The sequence below is a fragment of the Zonotrichia leucophrys genome, chromosome 3, assembly GCF_028769735.1.
Source record: "Zonotrichia leucophrys gambelii isolate GWCS_2022_RI chromosome 3, RI_Zleu_2.0, whole genome shotgun sequence".
Classification (NCBI taxonomy): Eukaryota; Metazoa; Chordata; class Aves; order Passeriformes; family Passerellidae; genus Zonotrichia; species Zonotrichia leucophrys.
In genome coordinates, this window is record NC_088172.1 from 95,108,079 (window position 1) to 95,122,713 (window position 14,635).

General features: G+C 37.7%; 1 protein-coding gene across 29 annotated transcripts in view; it reads right to left on the reverse strand.

Annotated features, from left to right (window-relative positions):
- NRXN1 (neurexin 1) overlaps window positions 1-14,635 on the reverse strand; it is a 681,984-nt gene that overhangs the window by 342,610 nt on the left and 324,739 nt on the right. For all 29 annotated transcript variants that reach the window (XM_064709393.1, XM_064709392.1, XM_064709389.1 and 26 more), the window contains one exon: window positions 3,399-3,572. In XM_064709393.1, coding sequence (XP_064565463.1) covers window positions 3,399-3,572 — 174 coding nt within the window. The remainder of the gene's footprint in view (window positions 1-3,398; window positions 3,573-14,635) is intronic.

A 14,635-nucleotide genomic window follows, 5' to 3' on the forward strand; every position in this document is an offset into this window, starting at 1 on the left:
GTACTAAGGTAGTTAGTAAAAATATGTAATGCACCCTTCTCTAGCCCTTTTTGTTTTCTCATATTCAATTTTTAAAATATTCTAATTTATTCAGTCTTCACTGCAGCTGTTTTAATTGACTGAGTTTGGGATCTCCTTACATTTGTCCTATGTGAGGGCTTGCATGCAATATATATCACAATAAGCATTATAAACTGACACATAGATGTTTTACAATATATTATTAAAACAAATTTCTTATCTCACCACCAAGAATCTTCATGTATATTAATTCTGTGATTGTGTTCATGTAGTTCATACAATACACAAATTGCATTTTATATGCACATATACACACAGTGCATTTTTCTTATAACTATATAAAAATTATGGTTGTATCATATTTTAAGTGGGAAAAGAAAGTACAATTGATTTGACTGGAGGAAAACTGTGTTGACACAACCTGGCTTTGGGGTTTGCCATTAACAATTCAAAGAGCTAGTTAGCATATTTATCTTTCTAGCTGTTAGCTTCTATCTGTTCTAGTCATTCAAAATTTGTCAAGAAGGTGGATTCTGCCAAGTGTAAATTATATTTCATGTTCAATGATAGAGATATATTTTTGCCTGTGGTTGAAGCTTCAAAAGGCAAACCTTCCAACATGCCTCAGCAATCCCATGGGTGACCTTGCTCAAAATGTTTAATGATGCACTTAGGACCGTCAAATTATTGAGAAAAACAAATATTTTAAGTACAAAATCTAACAGATACAATTAATTAGAAGTTCATTATGGCTTCAGAATTTGACAGTTTGAAAGAAGAGAGAAAAAGAGCTGTTTTTTGTTGTTTTTTTTTTTTTTCCTTGATATGTACCTGAAGGTTGGGGAATTCAATCCCATAAATCTGAAAAACAACAAATCCAAGTGCCTCACTTCTCAGGACAGATTTTGCAGAACCTGATGTCTTAACACTGGGCATATACCAGCTGTCTTTGGGATTGAGAGTGGTGGTGACTAACATTTCTGAAATAACATCTGCTGCTGCGTCCTGAGCTCTTTGGACCCAATGTCTCAGGGCACTTCGAGACTTACACATCCCATGGCAGGGTGAGATTGGTGCACAACTCTCAGCCCTCTAAGGATGGAGAACTCAGCTCTGTAAGGATGGAGAACTCTCAGCTCTGTAAGGATGGAGAACTCTCAGCTCTGTAAGGATGGAGAACTCTCAGCTCTGTAAGGATGGAGAACTCTCAGCTCTGTAAGGATGGAGAACTCTCAGCTCTGTAAGGATGAGATGAGATCTCTCAGCTCTGTAAGGATGGAGAACTCTCAGCTCTGTAAGGATGGAGAACTCTCAGCTCTGTAAGGATGGAGAACTCTCAGCTCTGTAAGGATGGAGATCTCTCAGCTCTGTAAGGATGGAGAACTCTCAGCTCTGTAAGGATGGAGATCTCTCAGCTCTGTAAGGATGGAGAACTCTCAGCTCTGTAAGGATGGAGAACTCTCAGCTCTGTAAGGATGGAGAGGTCCTGGCTGGACACAGCAGCAGAGGTAGGAGCAGCTTGAGGCATGCAAAAGTTTCCTAGGAGGCACCTGAATTCACAAATGACCTAAATCATCTTTTAGGTGGCAGAACAGTTTTTTGGAAATCTGAATCAATGGTCTGCAAACAAAAGACTGACAGATGGGTCAGACATGAGGACTGGAAGTAAACAAGTGAGATGGAAGAGAAAACTTGCAAGGTTAAGGAGAAAGGTTGGAAGGGGATATTTCATTCCATGCTGTTAAATATTTCCTTCTGCAGGCAGAAGACTTTTGAGGAGGAAGCACTCTGGGAACCAGGCAGCACATCTGGTTTGACCAGTTTCTTGTGTCAGCTGATTTTGGTGCTGGAAAAAACTCACTCTCTACCAAAAAGGACAATAGATTTATGGCCTTTATCAAATTGTTGGTAGCTTTACTTAATCCACCAATATCTGAGTTGTGCCAGTGGTTTAAAAGGTGAACTCACACACCAGGCCTGTGGCAATATTTCTTTGAAGTACAGAAAATTCATTTATGAAATTACATAATTTCAAAAGAAGCTATGAAATGCATAATGGAATTAAGACATACTTTGACTCTCTGGAGGGATGGTGCAGGGATGGAATTGCTAAAACCATTCAGAAGGCAGAATCTAATTTTCTAAACTCAGTGGCAAACTAATACATATTTTTGCACTCCTGAAAGACATATGCAAAATTTCCATCTTCTATTTTTCTGTAGCTTTAGTGTCTGTTTCTATATGCTAACAATAGAACTTATATTGCTAACTTAAAGTAGCAGGTAAAGAACAAAAATATTCCACTTGTCTAAAAGCTCTGTAGGCACAAAAAAGAGGAGAGAGACTTTATCCACCAGGAAGCTTTATCTCCTAAAACTTGAGGAACCCCCCAGCTCTCCTTGGATTTTTACAATGTCAATTTGCATACTTAACCAACTTGATATCAAAATCATTAAGATTCCAACTTGAAATAAATTTTATAATGTCATTTACACATTTTTCTGTCCAGAGAAGAATGGCACTTGAGAGAAGAGAGAACTTATAAAATTGAACATAAACACAAAATCCAGAATTAGTTGAATAAATTAGATATGCAGGGACAGAAAATGTATTCAAATTATTCCATAAACCATAGTAAAAATAATGTGGGATCAAATGACAGCTGGAAAAATAGCAAGAGATTGACATTCCTGAATTAGAAATACACTTCTTCTAATTCTGTCCTCACTTAAATTTCATGATATACTAGATGAGTCAATAAGGACATAATATTTTGAGATAAAACATATTTGTCTGTTACTGATTTCAGATAGAAAGGTTCATATTAATACTAATTTAAGGGGTGAGCAAAAATACAGAAGATAGAATATTGGTATTAAAAATTTTCATAAATTAGCCTCGAATTAACCAACTCAAAATGTCTGCTTTAAAATTGGAATTACTTAGCTAATGTCTCAGCATTAACTAATGCCTGAGTGTTATGAAGATATAAAGAACTTCACTGAAGCTAATTGTTACTGTTGTTATCATTAATTAAAACACATCAGTAGTAAACAAAACACATGCAAAAAAATCTTGCTATTGGGAAGTAAGGAACCTACATTTAACATTCTGAAGTTAACTCCTGTTCTCAGATTAATCTCTGTGCTTTAGGGCAGGCATATGCCTGTCTCCATAACACTAAAAAACACAGCCTTTATGTAAGAAGGGGTGAAGCAAGATCAATTAGAAGCAGGTAAAATATAGTCTCTTGATATATGGAGTGTAAATATCAAAAAAGCCCTGCAGGATTGGCACAGTACTTTCACTATGATATATATATATATATGTATGTATAAAAAACCCCAAAAAAACAACAAAACCAGCATATTTAATACCTTCACATCCTCTCTCTATTTGCCCATTGCAGAAGAGAGCATCTGAGATCAGATCAGGGAGCCGTCCGTTCAAGTCAACTGATGCAAGGCAGCCTTGGAACCCCTCCTTTGCATGCACCAGCTTGGGCAGGGATTTAAACATTTCTTTGGCCACTCCTCCAATATACAAATCACCTGGTGAGGAGAAATAAATATTAGATACAAAAAAAAAAAAGAACCAGCAGAACCTTTGACCCACTTGATCTTCTGGCCTTTTTGTGCTGAATGACAGATACATCCAAAAAATATTGTTTGAAATAAATGTAGAAGAAAACAAACACTGGTAACATGTAAGATACTATACTACAGCATTTCAGGACTGTATTTTTTCAAATGTAAATGTAGACTTCAAATTTGCATGGCTGATTACTTAGAAGTATTTGGGAAGCTTTCCATGTGCCAGCTGACGTGTTCAGGAAACATGTATCTATTGCAGAGAGGAGGATTAAATCACAGAATCCCCATCTAGAAACTCATCTAGCACTGGCACAATTGTTCACATAATTGATATGCCATTTGTTCATATAACTGTTCAATACTCAAGGAGGCTGGCCACAGACCATGCCAGTGGTGGACACAGCACAGTGAGATAAAAGGAAACAGGATCCATCTGAAGTCCATGAATCCAGAATCATCTATTCAGAAGTACACCAAGGAATAAAAGATTGAGGGACACATAAAAGGAGAAACTTAGAAATACTACTGTTAAACAGCAAAATGACCAGCTATCGCCACTGAAACTCATGTGGCAAGGGGAGTTAGATGCCTTTAAAACAGCAATATGAAAACTGAGCAAATGGAATTTTCTTGCCAAAAATTATTCTAATGGCAGACACCTATAACAAACAGCTTGCTGTGATGAACTTCAGGCAGCTTATTCAGGACTGAAAACCAGGGTTTTTCTCCCTTCAAGTAATTCCTAGCTCTGTGATAGACTTACTTTGGAAGAACATAACTCTAACTTTCCTCTTCAACACTGAGGGAAGAATGCCTTTTTGTTTTAAAACAATTCAGGCTCTACATTCCTTTCACGTGTTGGGTTTGTCTGGCTGACAGAACAGTCACCTTTCCATCCAACATCACCATAAGAACCTCCCTAAGTATGCCTCAAGTGTCAGGCTGCAGGTTTAACCAGGCATTAAATCCTCATTGATGACATGCTTTTTTGCTTTCACAAATTTTCAGCAGTTTATCTGAATATACATTCTAATCTACATTGCGCTTTCCAGAACAACTGCCAGCCTGGTTGATTTTGGAGCCTAGGCCACAAGACCGGGTGCTGTAGTGACAAAGAGTGTTTCTGCATGACTTCAAATGTAAAATTGTTGATTTCCTAAGAGATTTCTGAGCTTTGTAGGCAGCTTTTACAGAATGCACTATTGTCACTACCCCATGGGGCTAGTTTTAATCTTCCTCTGATTGGTGTAAATCACAGATAACACCTTTTCCTGCCTCTCCTGGCATATTTCTTGTTTGAAAGAGACTGCAATTTAGTGCTGCTTGTAAGGGTTTACAGTTTACCTGTGAGGAAATAACCTGAAGTGAATAAATGTCTGTAAGACTGAGAAAAATCTTGAGTCACCACATATCATCCCTAAAATTCAACTGCATTTGAATTAGTGAAATAAAGAGAAAATGGAACATGCTTAGGAAAATGCTTATTAACATATAGAATTTATAAGCAAGCCAACCAAGTCTTAGCAATCTTTGTAGCATCGTACATTAGGACACCTCAAACTTTATCCATTCTATGTAAATAATTTGGAAAATAAGATCTTGCTTTCCTCTAGAGCTCTGAGGTACCTTGTAAATCTCACAAGCACGAGATTAAACATTACAGATTAAAATATGGTGATCCATCTGTTCCCACAAATGGGATCTAATTCATTCACAGCAGAAAGATTCCTGCATTTTTTCAATCTACTGAACTGAAAACAAAGTTAAAACACTTGTGCCATGATAAAGGTTATTCATCTTTTTCTCAGCCAGGGCATCTGGAGAGCAAAACCTCTCCAGGTTTCCTGAAGTTTTGTGCCTTCAGTCACTGCCAGCTCAGAATAGAGAGATAATTCATCTCAACTGATCCAAATAGACTTAAAAGAGGGAAACCATTACAGAAAATAGTATTAAGAAAATCACTTATATGATAAAAAACTTAAACTTGATCTATTGCACATGACATTTGTAACCTCTTTGTAAAAATACACTGTCCAAGCAACCCTTTTTATTCTGTGATTAGTTACATCTTTAAAACCACAACCTTTCAGATTGATCCCCTGCTAATTCCTGATACCCATCTCTCAACCCCATTGAGATTTCTATATACAGTCATGCAGTAGCTGCCAGTTATGATGGATGGCTAGCAGAAATCCAGGTCAGTGTGCCAACATATAAACTGGAACTCAGAATATTTTCTCCTGGAAGTATACACTGGAACATTGCCAAATAGGTATCATGTGCAGTGAAGTACAATATATTGAGTCTAAAAAAGCTGCACCCCTACAGCTTACTTACAGTACCTTAAGAGTCTTGATAATTAAACGGATCATTTTATATTATTAAAGATACAATTTTTACAAATATATGTTCTGGGTAATATTTCAATTTCATTGATGTCCAAAATACCTTTGAGTTCTGCTTTTCAAAATCAAATGTGCATGTAGTTCACACCTAAAACACAAATACATATCTTACGCATTGAGCAGCCATACTGACTATTAGACTTCACCTTTTATAAAGTATATAAAAGTATTTTTATGACTATGAGGTAATCTTCCCAGATTTAATATCAAATGTTTAATACCATATGTGTTTTGAGTTTGCTGCTGCTGGCATGAAAAGCACTTTCTCTCAGACACAAAATTTTGCAAAGCTCTGGAATTAAATATCAGATATTTATTTTTGTTTTAAAGTTAGTTAATTTAAAAAAAAAAGAAATCTTCCATCTTTATCTGCCATCACAAAATGTTTGCATTGTTAGTTTTATTTTAGTTGATCACATGCTACTTTCATGTTCGTCTCGATGAAGATATGGTTTCCAAAAAAACTCAATCCATATCAGACTTTCAGGCAAGACAGGATTGCAGAAAATATTGTTAATTAAATTTTACCTCAAACATGTGATGACAGATATTCAGAAAAGATAAAAGATTTTCCCTGTTCCTACTAAAAGACATCAGAGGAATCAGCATAGCGCAGTACAAATTCCCAGGTTTTCTTTTTCTCATTTCTTAGGTAAGTACAGCTTCACTACTGGAAATTTTACTCCAGAGCAAATCCCTTGTTGTGCAACTGCCCACTTACAGGTGTGAATTACACAAAAGTTATTTCATGAAGAAAGGTACCACAGTTCATCAGATCAATAGTACAAGCTTATGACACTGTGTAAACTGGCTGGAGCCTAAATGCAACACTAATGCTACACTGCTACCCACTGAAAATGTGAAACCATCATTTCTGGACAGCTGCTGCCTTCCTTGTACATGTTATCTTCTAAAGTTCAGTTTGATTTTTAAATGTGTCCCTGAAAATGTCTCATTTTTCTCATATTAATACTGATTTTCTTTAATTTATAAAGGAAAATAACAAATTTATATAAAATTTCCACCAATTGTCACAGGCAAAGTTGCAGGTAGTAAAAGAAAAAGGTGAGGTAATAGAGTGACCCAGGATTTCCTTCAGATCACTAGAAAAGCCTCAAATAAAGCAATTTACTTGAGAGCAGATCTCACAACTTTCCTCTTTTTTCTTGTATTCGAAGTCATTGCACAGAGTTATCTGTTATCTTTTTTTTTTTTTTTTTTTTTTTGGAATGGGAGGATTGTCTCCTCTGTTTTTCTGAGGCAAAAAAAAAAGGAAGAAAAAAAAAGAAAAAAAAAGGAATTCACAGGCCAGAGGAATCAGCACTTTCAGAGCTAGACAATGATGGCACTGCTCAGTTATGCCATAAGCACCCTGAAGAGAAAATTTTAGTGGGTTTAATCTGCATCTTTTACAGGTACTGCAGATCCTCAGTTATTCCCACAGGATCTTCCCTATTTACACCTATTAATCTCTTTCCTGATTTAGAGCTGATTTGTGCTTTAACAACAAGTAAATTTAACACAGAAACAAATTGCTAGCTAATAAATTAACTCGAGTTCTCAATGTATTCATTATTGGAATAACACTTATGCAAAAGCACACAGAACACCACACAACAGTGAGTCACACACAACTGTTGGTAAAACAAATGCCAAGTCCTCCTGTAATAGCTCATCTTTTTTTATCCCAAGCCTCTGCATTTCTTCAAAATAAGAACTTTGCAAATGCTAAACCAAAGAAATGTGAAACAAAGACTGAAGATGCTGTTCTATTTTCTGACTAGCTAACAGCAGTTATTAAGTGTTATTATCTGGCACTAGTGACATTGCTGACAGGTCACTTCACTGACTTTTCTCCTTTTCTCCATTCCTGAGAATTCTTACATGATATATACTGGTGGGCAAAAACTATTAACTTCATTTAACAGCTACCATTGTCTTCAAACATAAGTAGAGAGGGAATTGTTTTCCATGTGTTTATGGTGGTAACAACATAAGAATGCTGCTCAGGTGTGACTGGTGCACCTGGACCCCTTAACAAACCAGCAGCAGGTTGGTACAGAAGATTTATGACATCAGGCAACAAGTAGTTTAGCCAGGATATAGTTGGACTTGTTTACTCTCCTAAATCTGTGTGCTTTGTGTACATATCTGGTGTTCATTTCTTGAGCACCTTTGCTGACAAGAATGGAAAACCATTCATCCACCCATTCAAATGTGCCCCCATCTATGACAAAAAAAATAAAAAAGAAAAATAAGGAGGAAATACAACAGCGTAAGGAATTGTGGCTTGACTTTTTCATAATCCATAAAGACAATATCTCTGGAATATTTTTATATGCCTGAACAAAAGCATCTTCAAATCCATCATGCTCTCCAAGGACAGACATTGTCTCCCCCAATCTCTTGTTGTGCTGCTGGTTTTAAAAGTACTTTCAGCTATTATACTAATTTCTCTTTCCTTTTGGAAGAAGTTGCTTTGTCATGTTTCTAATGTCACATCTGTGGTGTACTAGGGTGGTGTTACTCCCCAGGAAGGAGATGGATGGCCCTGGCATACCATGGTGGATTCCAAAAACACAGCAGGCATCTCCACAATTCCTTCATATGACACACAAAAATACAAAGGAACATCTGGCTGTGGTGAAGCCAAGGTGTCAGGCACACTTTTCTCCAAATATGCTAGTTCAAAATGATCAAGCATAAAACAGCTTCTTCCCTCAGGCAGGCAAAGACAAAGGAGGACTGCAAAGACTGAGAAATGCCATAGGGAAAGTCTAATCTCCAAAGAAAAAAAGTGTTCTCTTTATTCCAGTCCCTCCTAAAACAGATGAGCTGCTCTTACCACATCAATAGAAATCACTTTGTAGTATCTTAATAATTGCACTACAAACTTCATGGTGCAACTCATCCCAGGACAACCCACACAATCCCAATTCATGGTATCTTTAAGGCAACTGAATTGTGAAAATAAATTGCTCTACACAAGCTGAATATGCACTGGCTAAAAGAACAGAAACCTGTTCTGCTGTCTGGTCACCAGACAAGGGCTGTTGTCTCAAATGGAAATGTCAGGTAGGCTTTCAGATGTCTTTGACACTCACTGAAATATGGGAGCCTACTTGGCCCTGATGACCTTCTCACCTCCTCAGTGTACAAAATCACCTTTTGCACATTTATTTTGGGCAATAGGCAGCGAACAGTGGAGATTTTACTTCAAATTTCAGCACACTTTAGAAAAGGAACTGAGCCTGAATGGTGAGTGGTCGTTCCAGAGTCTCTCCTCACCTTCATCAATCCCGAGTAAACATTTGCTCCTTGTTCCATATCAAAAAAATGTTTGCTTCTTAAAAAAACATTGATGAGACATAATTGCTCTTTTTTTTATCCCCATAAACCAAGAAGCCTGCTGTGATCATAGCCCACTAATAAACAGAAGAACTGTTGACAAAGGCTTAAATGCTGCATCCACACAGCTTCTGCAGCGCATACGCTCCAGCATATGGCTTTTCAAACCCCCTTTGCAGCACAGAATATGCACTTTGCTGTGCATTCACAGGCCTGCTTGCTGCTAGAGCAAAGCATGACTGGATTTTGTCTACCACTTGCAAGGCAGGGCACTTGAAGCAAGACATGAAAATGTAAACTTAGTGTTTTATGTCCACTTACACACTTCAAAGAGTCCGTTCTGTAGCTTCAGTATTGATTTGTGGTTGATGTCTTTTGGTTTTGATGTGATTTTTTTTAAATTTTTTTAAGGAAAATAGTCTTTTCAAATATTTTTCCTATTGGAGTGATGAATTCTATCACTTTTAGACCCTCTCTCACCTAAGGAGGGAAAGGGGGGCTAGTTTACTTGTCCAGGCTCTGCTGAGTTATCTGTCCTTTCAAATACTTCAGGCAAGAGGCTTCTTTATGATGTGACAGGTGGTGGCTTTCATCTTTCACATTCCCTATACTGATAACCAAACAAGGCAAAATGTTTACAGGCAAATAAAAAGGAAAAAAAATAAAGAAGAATTTCTAGGTTAGCAAGTCACTCTTTTGGGAAGGAATATAGCAACTGATCTTTTCACCCCAATTCTACACTGCTTTCAGTATCTTGCCTGAATACACTATTCAATGTATTAGAAGAAAAAAAAAAAAAAAAAAAAAACACACCAGCACTGAAATGCTGACATTGTGAGTTTTCTTTAGGCACTCTTATTGGCACAATAGTGCATATTGTAGTTATTTGTCAAGAGAATTGAACTTTGAAGATATTTCTTCCTTTGAGTGATAGTTTACTGTTCTTTTTACAATTTCACTGTAGCAGTGCCCTGTAGTCCACACTGACAGAAAAAAAAAGGCAAGGAGAATTAAGAGGTACCAGAAGGAATTTACAGTTTATAGGTGCACCAGGAACAGCATCCTTCAGTTTTCACTTGCCACTAATTCCCATGGCAGTCCACATTGGAGATACAGGCGCTGCTGCACCTCCAATCTCCTGATTCCATCACACTACACAGAACTACACTGAAGACTTTCCACAGTTCCACAAATATTCCTCTGCCAAGAAACTTTTCCTTATGCTCTTCTGGATGTGCTGTCCAATTCTACACTCACCTCTTGGTGCTCAGATTTCATTCCTATTACAATTTTCAACTCAGTTTAGTGCTGCTCAGGGATTACACAAACGTTCCCATGTTTCACAGGCAAGGAAAGCTGTGTCATAGGGAGTGCTGGGGTGTGAGAAACAGCAACCACAAACAACATCCTCAGGAGATAAGCTTTGAATAGACAAAAGGAGGTATTCAAGAAGTGTTCACATCTGAAGAGTTCTCCTGGTTAAAATCCACCATTTCCCCAACAATTCTGTTCTCAAAAATAATTCTTTTTCTCTCACAAAACAGTCACACAAAAACATTTAACATTTTCCTGACAATAATATTCCTCAGAGTCCCAGTTCCTCTATTTCTCTTTGCTTGTTTTTACCCCCACTAACGACTAGATGAAGAGCACTGGCATTGAAAAAGATTAAACAGATGTAAAACCAAAGCAGTCTGCTTGTGCAATGGACTGTGAGGAAAGTTGGTGATGCATGTTAAATGGTAAATAATAAAATCTAATTGCCATATAAATGTGCGTGGCAATCTATCTCCCACATAATCAATGCTGGGCCAATTACTCTGCATCAGGGGGTGGCTGTGGTGGAGAGGTGAGCCATTCAAGCACATCAAATGTCTTTCAACTCTTTCCTGTTCTGACCACTTCTGGAGATTGCACACACACCTCAGAAATAGACAGAATCTAACAAAGCTGGCATTTGCATAGTGTAGTATATTCAGATCTCGCTTCCTCCTGCTGTAATTTTTTCCCTCTCTGCTTTATCAGCCAACACATGCTCTTAGCAGAGCTTGCTTTCAATATAGTGAGGAATTCCTCTTTCCAACAGACCTACTAGACCTCAGAGATGATCATCTGCAAAACTCTTCCTTTGGCTAGAGCTCCACATAAAGCTACCAACCAGCTGAGATGCTGGACACTCTCATTTGGAATGCAGGCTGGCAGAGAGTAATTTTTATATGAGATTTCTTCTGATCAAGACAATCACATTCAGACTCTGAGGATATTCCACGGAGCTGCCCTTTTGCAAAAAGGATTGCTCAGTTAAAATACCAAGGTTAATGAGGGTTCACAGCAGCATATTTTAAAACAAATTTAGGATGTGCTTCTTCACTCTGTGTATCTGTGGGGGGGCTAGGATGCAGTGGATGCATATTTATGCTAAATATGCAGAGGTTTTGGTAAGTTTTAAGAGCATCTATGTTTCCTGTATAATTCTTCACATAACTTTTACTTGGTGTTCCAGAAAGGCTGGAAAGAAATTCCACAATTACCAGCAGGAATAACCTGCATGTCAAACAGCTGTAGGAATGAAGGCAAGTCTATCCAGTTGTATATGTATGAAAGACTGAGAAGAACAGGGGGAAAGAGGCAGAAAACAAAAACCCTTTCATCATGAACTGATCTGACAGACTACTGCATTGTTGCTGACTTCATAGTGCAAGCTCTAGAATTTTTTTATTTAACCTAGAACTACTGGAATAGATTTTCAATTTTTTTGCCCCATCTTATACATCTTGGATACAATTTCTGAAGGCTTAGCAGTATCAGAATTATTTTCACAACGCGATAGCATTGTTTACAAGTAGTATGTGAAAAGTGGTAAAAAAAAGGAGGATAAAGGAATTCCCATTGGACCAGGTTGTCCAGTGACCTATTGTTGTCTACTCCTAGAACTTTGCTACATAGGAAGATCCAAAGAAGAGTTCTAAGTCCCTTGTTTTTCCTCTGTACAGAGTCTGTTTTCCTTCACTATCATGAAGACAACAGCTGCATTTGCCATTGTCTACTCCAATAGGTCACACTGGGAAGATCTATTTGCTGTTGACAGTATTTGGAACTCTGTATTTTGAACAGAACATTATTTCTGCATGAAGAATTCACAGCCCACTGGCAAGGTCATTACATTTAGCTCAGGCATGATTATTTGAGAAATTTAAACATTAATACTTGCTCATTTGTACAATGTTTCTGTGCTTCTAAAAGCTTTGTTTCTCTAGTGATAAAAATATAAAGGATCACTGCTGTTGACGGAGACCTTGCAATGTAGAGAAAAAATCATATAATGAGGCAACAATAATAACTGCCTCAGTATAAAACAACACAGAGAAATAATACATGGAATTAAAACAGCTTCAATTTCCACTGCTGAAACAGGAATTCCTCGTTATGATCAAGATTAATTTAGCGCAGCATGAATAACCTGCTTTGACAGGCGAATGAAATATCAATAGATTAAGGGACTATTGCAAATCATCAATGAATATGCCAGGCTAGTAGATCTACTGATAATTTAGTTAATTGCATTCAAAGTTTACAAGGATGAATTAATTGCCAAGCAAATCTTTATGCACATTGAAGAGCACTAATTTGATGCATTTGCAAAATCACTGGTGATACCAGAAAATAATAGAATTACTTTTATTTCAGGTGCTTCAGTCTAGTCTGTTTTCACAGTATTGGACAAAACAGCAAATGGAAAAGCAAACATAGACAGAAGCAGCTGCCCTATCTCAAAAGAATAAAGGAAGCTAGGGGCCAGTGAAGAGATACCGAAATAAAAGTAAAACAGACAACAAGAGATCTAGACAGGTTATTTTAATCCAAGTAGGCTGATTCTGATGTGTGCCCTAATATGAATAGCATTTTTTGAGGATGCAGTGATATAACAGCCCAGGAATAACATATGACTGACAATGGGCTCTAAAACTGACATTTGGGAAGGCCACATGAAAGATGATGACAGTGAGACAAGTTGAAATTATGAATGTCAGTTCAAAAAAGCAGGTCTTGACAAATGAAATGATGCACAGGCAGCAAAAGTTAACCCATAAATGCTGAGCTGTGCAGGGTTTTTTCCAGAATGGTGATTTCCTTCTAAATATATATATATAGTTAGCCCAATATCAAGATTAGGATGACTGCAGATGATCTTAGAGGATACAGCATATCTGTGAATATATTCTGTGATCTGTAAAGTTCAAAATTGGACTGGATACTGAAGTACTGAAACTACCAACTCATATAAAAGTTTGTAACTACTTATTGTTCCATTTAAAATAACTGCAGCAGTCTTCACCTTCTTGTTTGGTAAGAGTACAATATCTCAGCTTCTAATTTCAATTTATAAACAATTAAAATGCTAAAATATTTTAATTTTCTGATGGGTATGCCAAGGGAATTCTGATTGAATTTTGCAGGGTTTTTTATGCCTGCTGTTTAAAAAAGTGTGTGAAAGCTCTGGGGATTAAAATACTGCCTATATGTGTAGGAGAGAAGCAAGAGGAAGATTAAACCCTGGTAGGTAAGTGGATATAAAGTGTGCTTGAGGATGTCCTCCTCCTCGGAAGCAGATCATGCATCTTCAAGTACTTATAAAATAAAATAATTTCTGACAGAACTACAGTTTCCCATACCACACTGAAAAAAATTATGTCGAGAGGGAAGAGGCATTATAGACATTGTAAAACTCACAGCCTGAAACGGGGAGACAACATTTCTTTGGCAACAGAGAGGAGCAAGGACCACAAAATGGTTTGTGTTGGAATGGACCTTAAAGATCATTCTTTTCCAACCCCTTTGCCACGGGCAGGGATATCTTGCACTAGACCATGTTGCTCAAAGCCCCATCCAACCTGGCCTTAAACATTTCTGGGGATGGGTCATCCACAGCTCCTCTGGGCAGCCTGTGCCAGTGGCTCACCAACCTCACAGGGAAGAATTTCTTCCTAATATCTTACCTAAATCTACTCTTTCAGTTTGAAGCCATTCCCCCTTACCCTGTCACTACAGGCCCTTGTAAAAAAGTCCCTCTCCAGCTTTCTTCCAGCCTTCTTTCAGGAACTGTAAGACAAAAATTAGGTGACCACAAAGCCTTCTCCTTTCCAGACTGAGCAATCCCAACTCTCTCAGCCTTTCCTCCCAGCAGAGATGCTCCATCCCTCTGATCATCTTGGCGGCCTTCTCTGGCCTGGCTCCAGCAGCTCCCTGTCCCTCCTGCGCTGGGAGCCC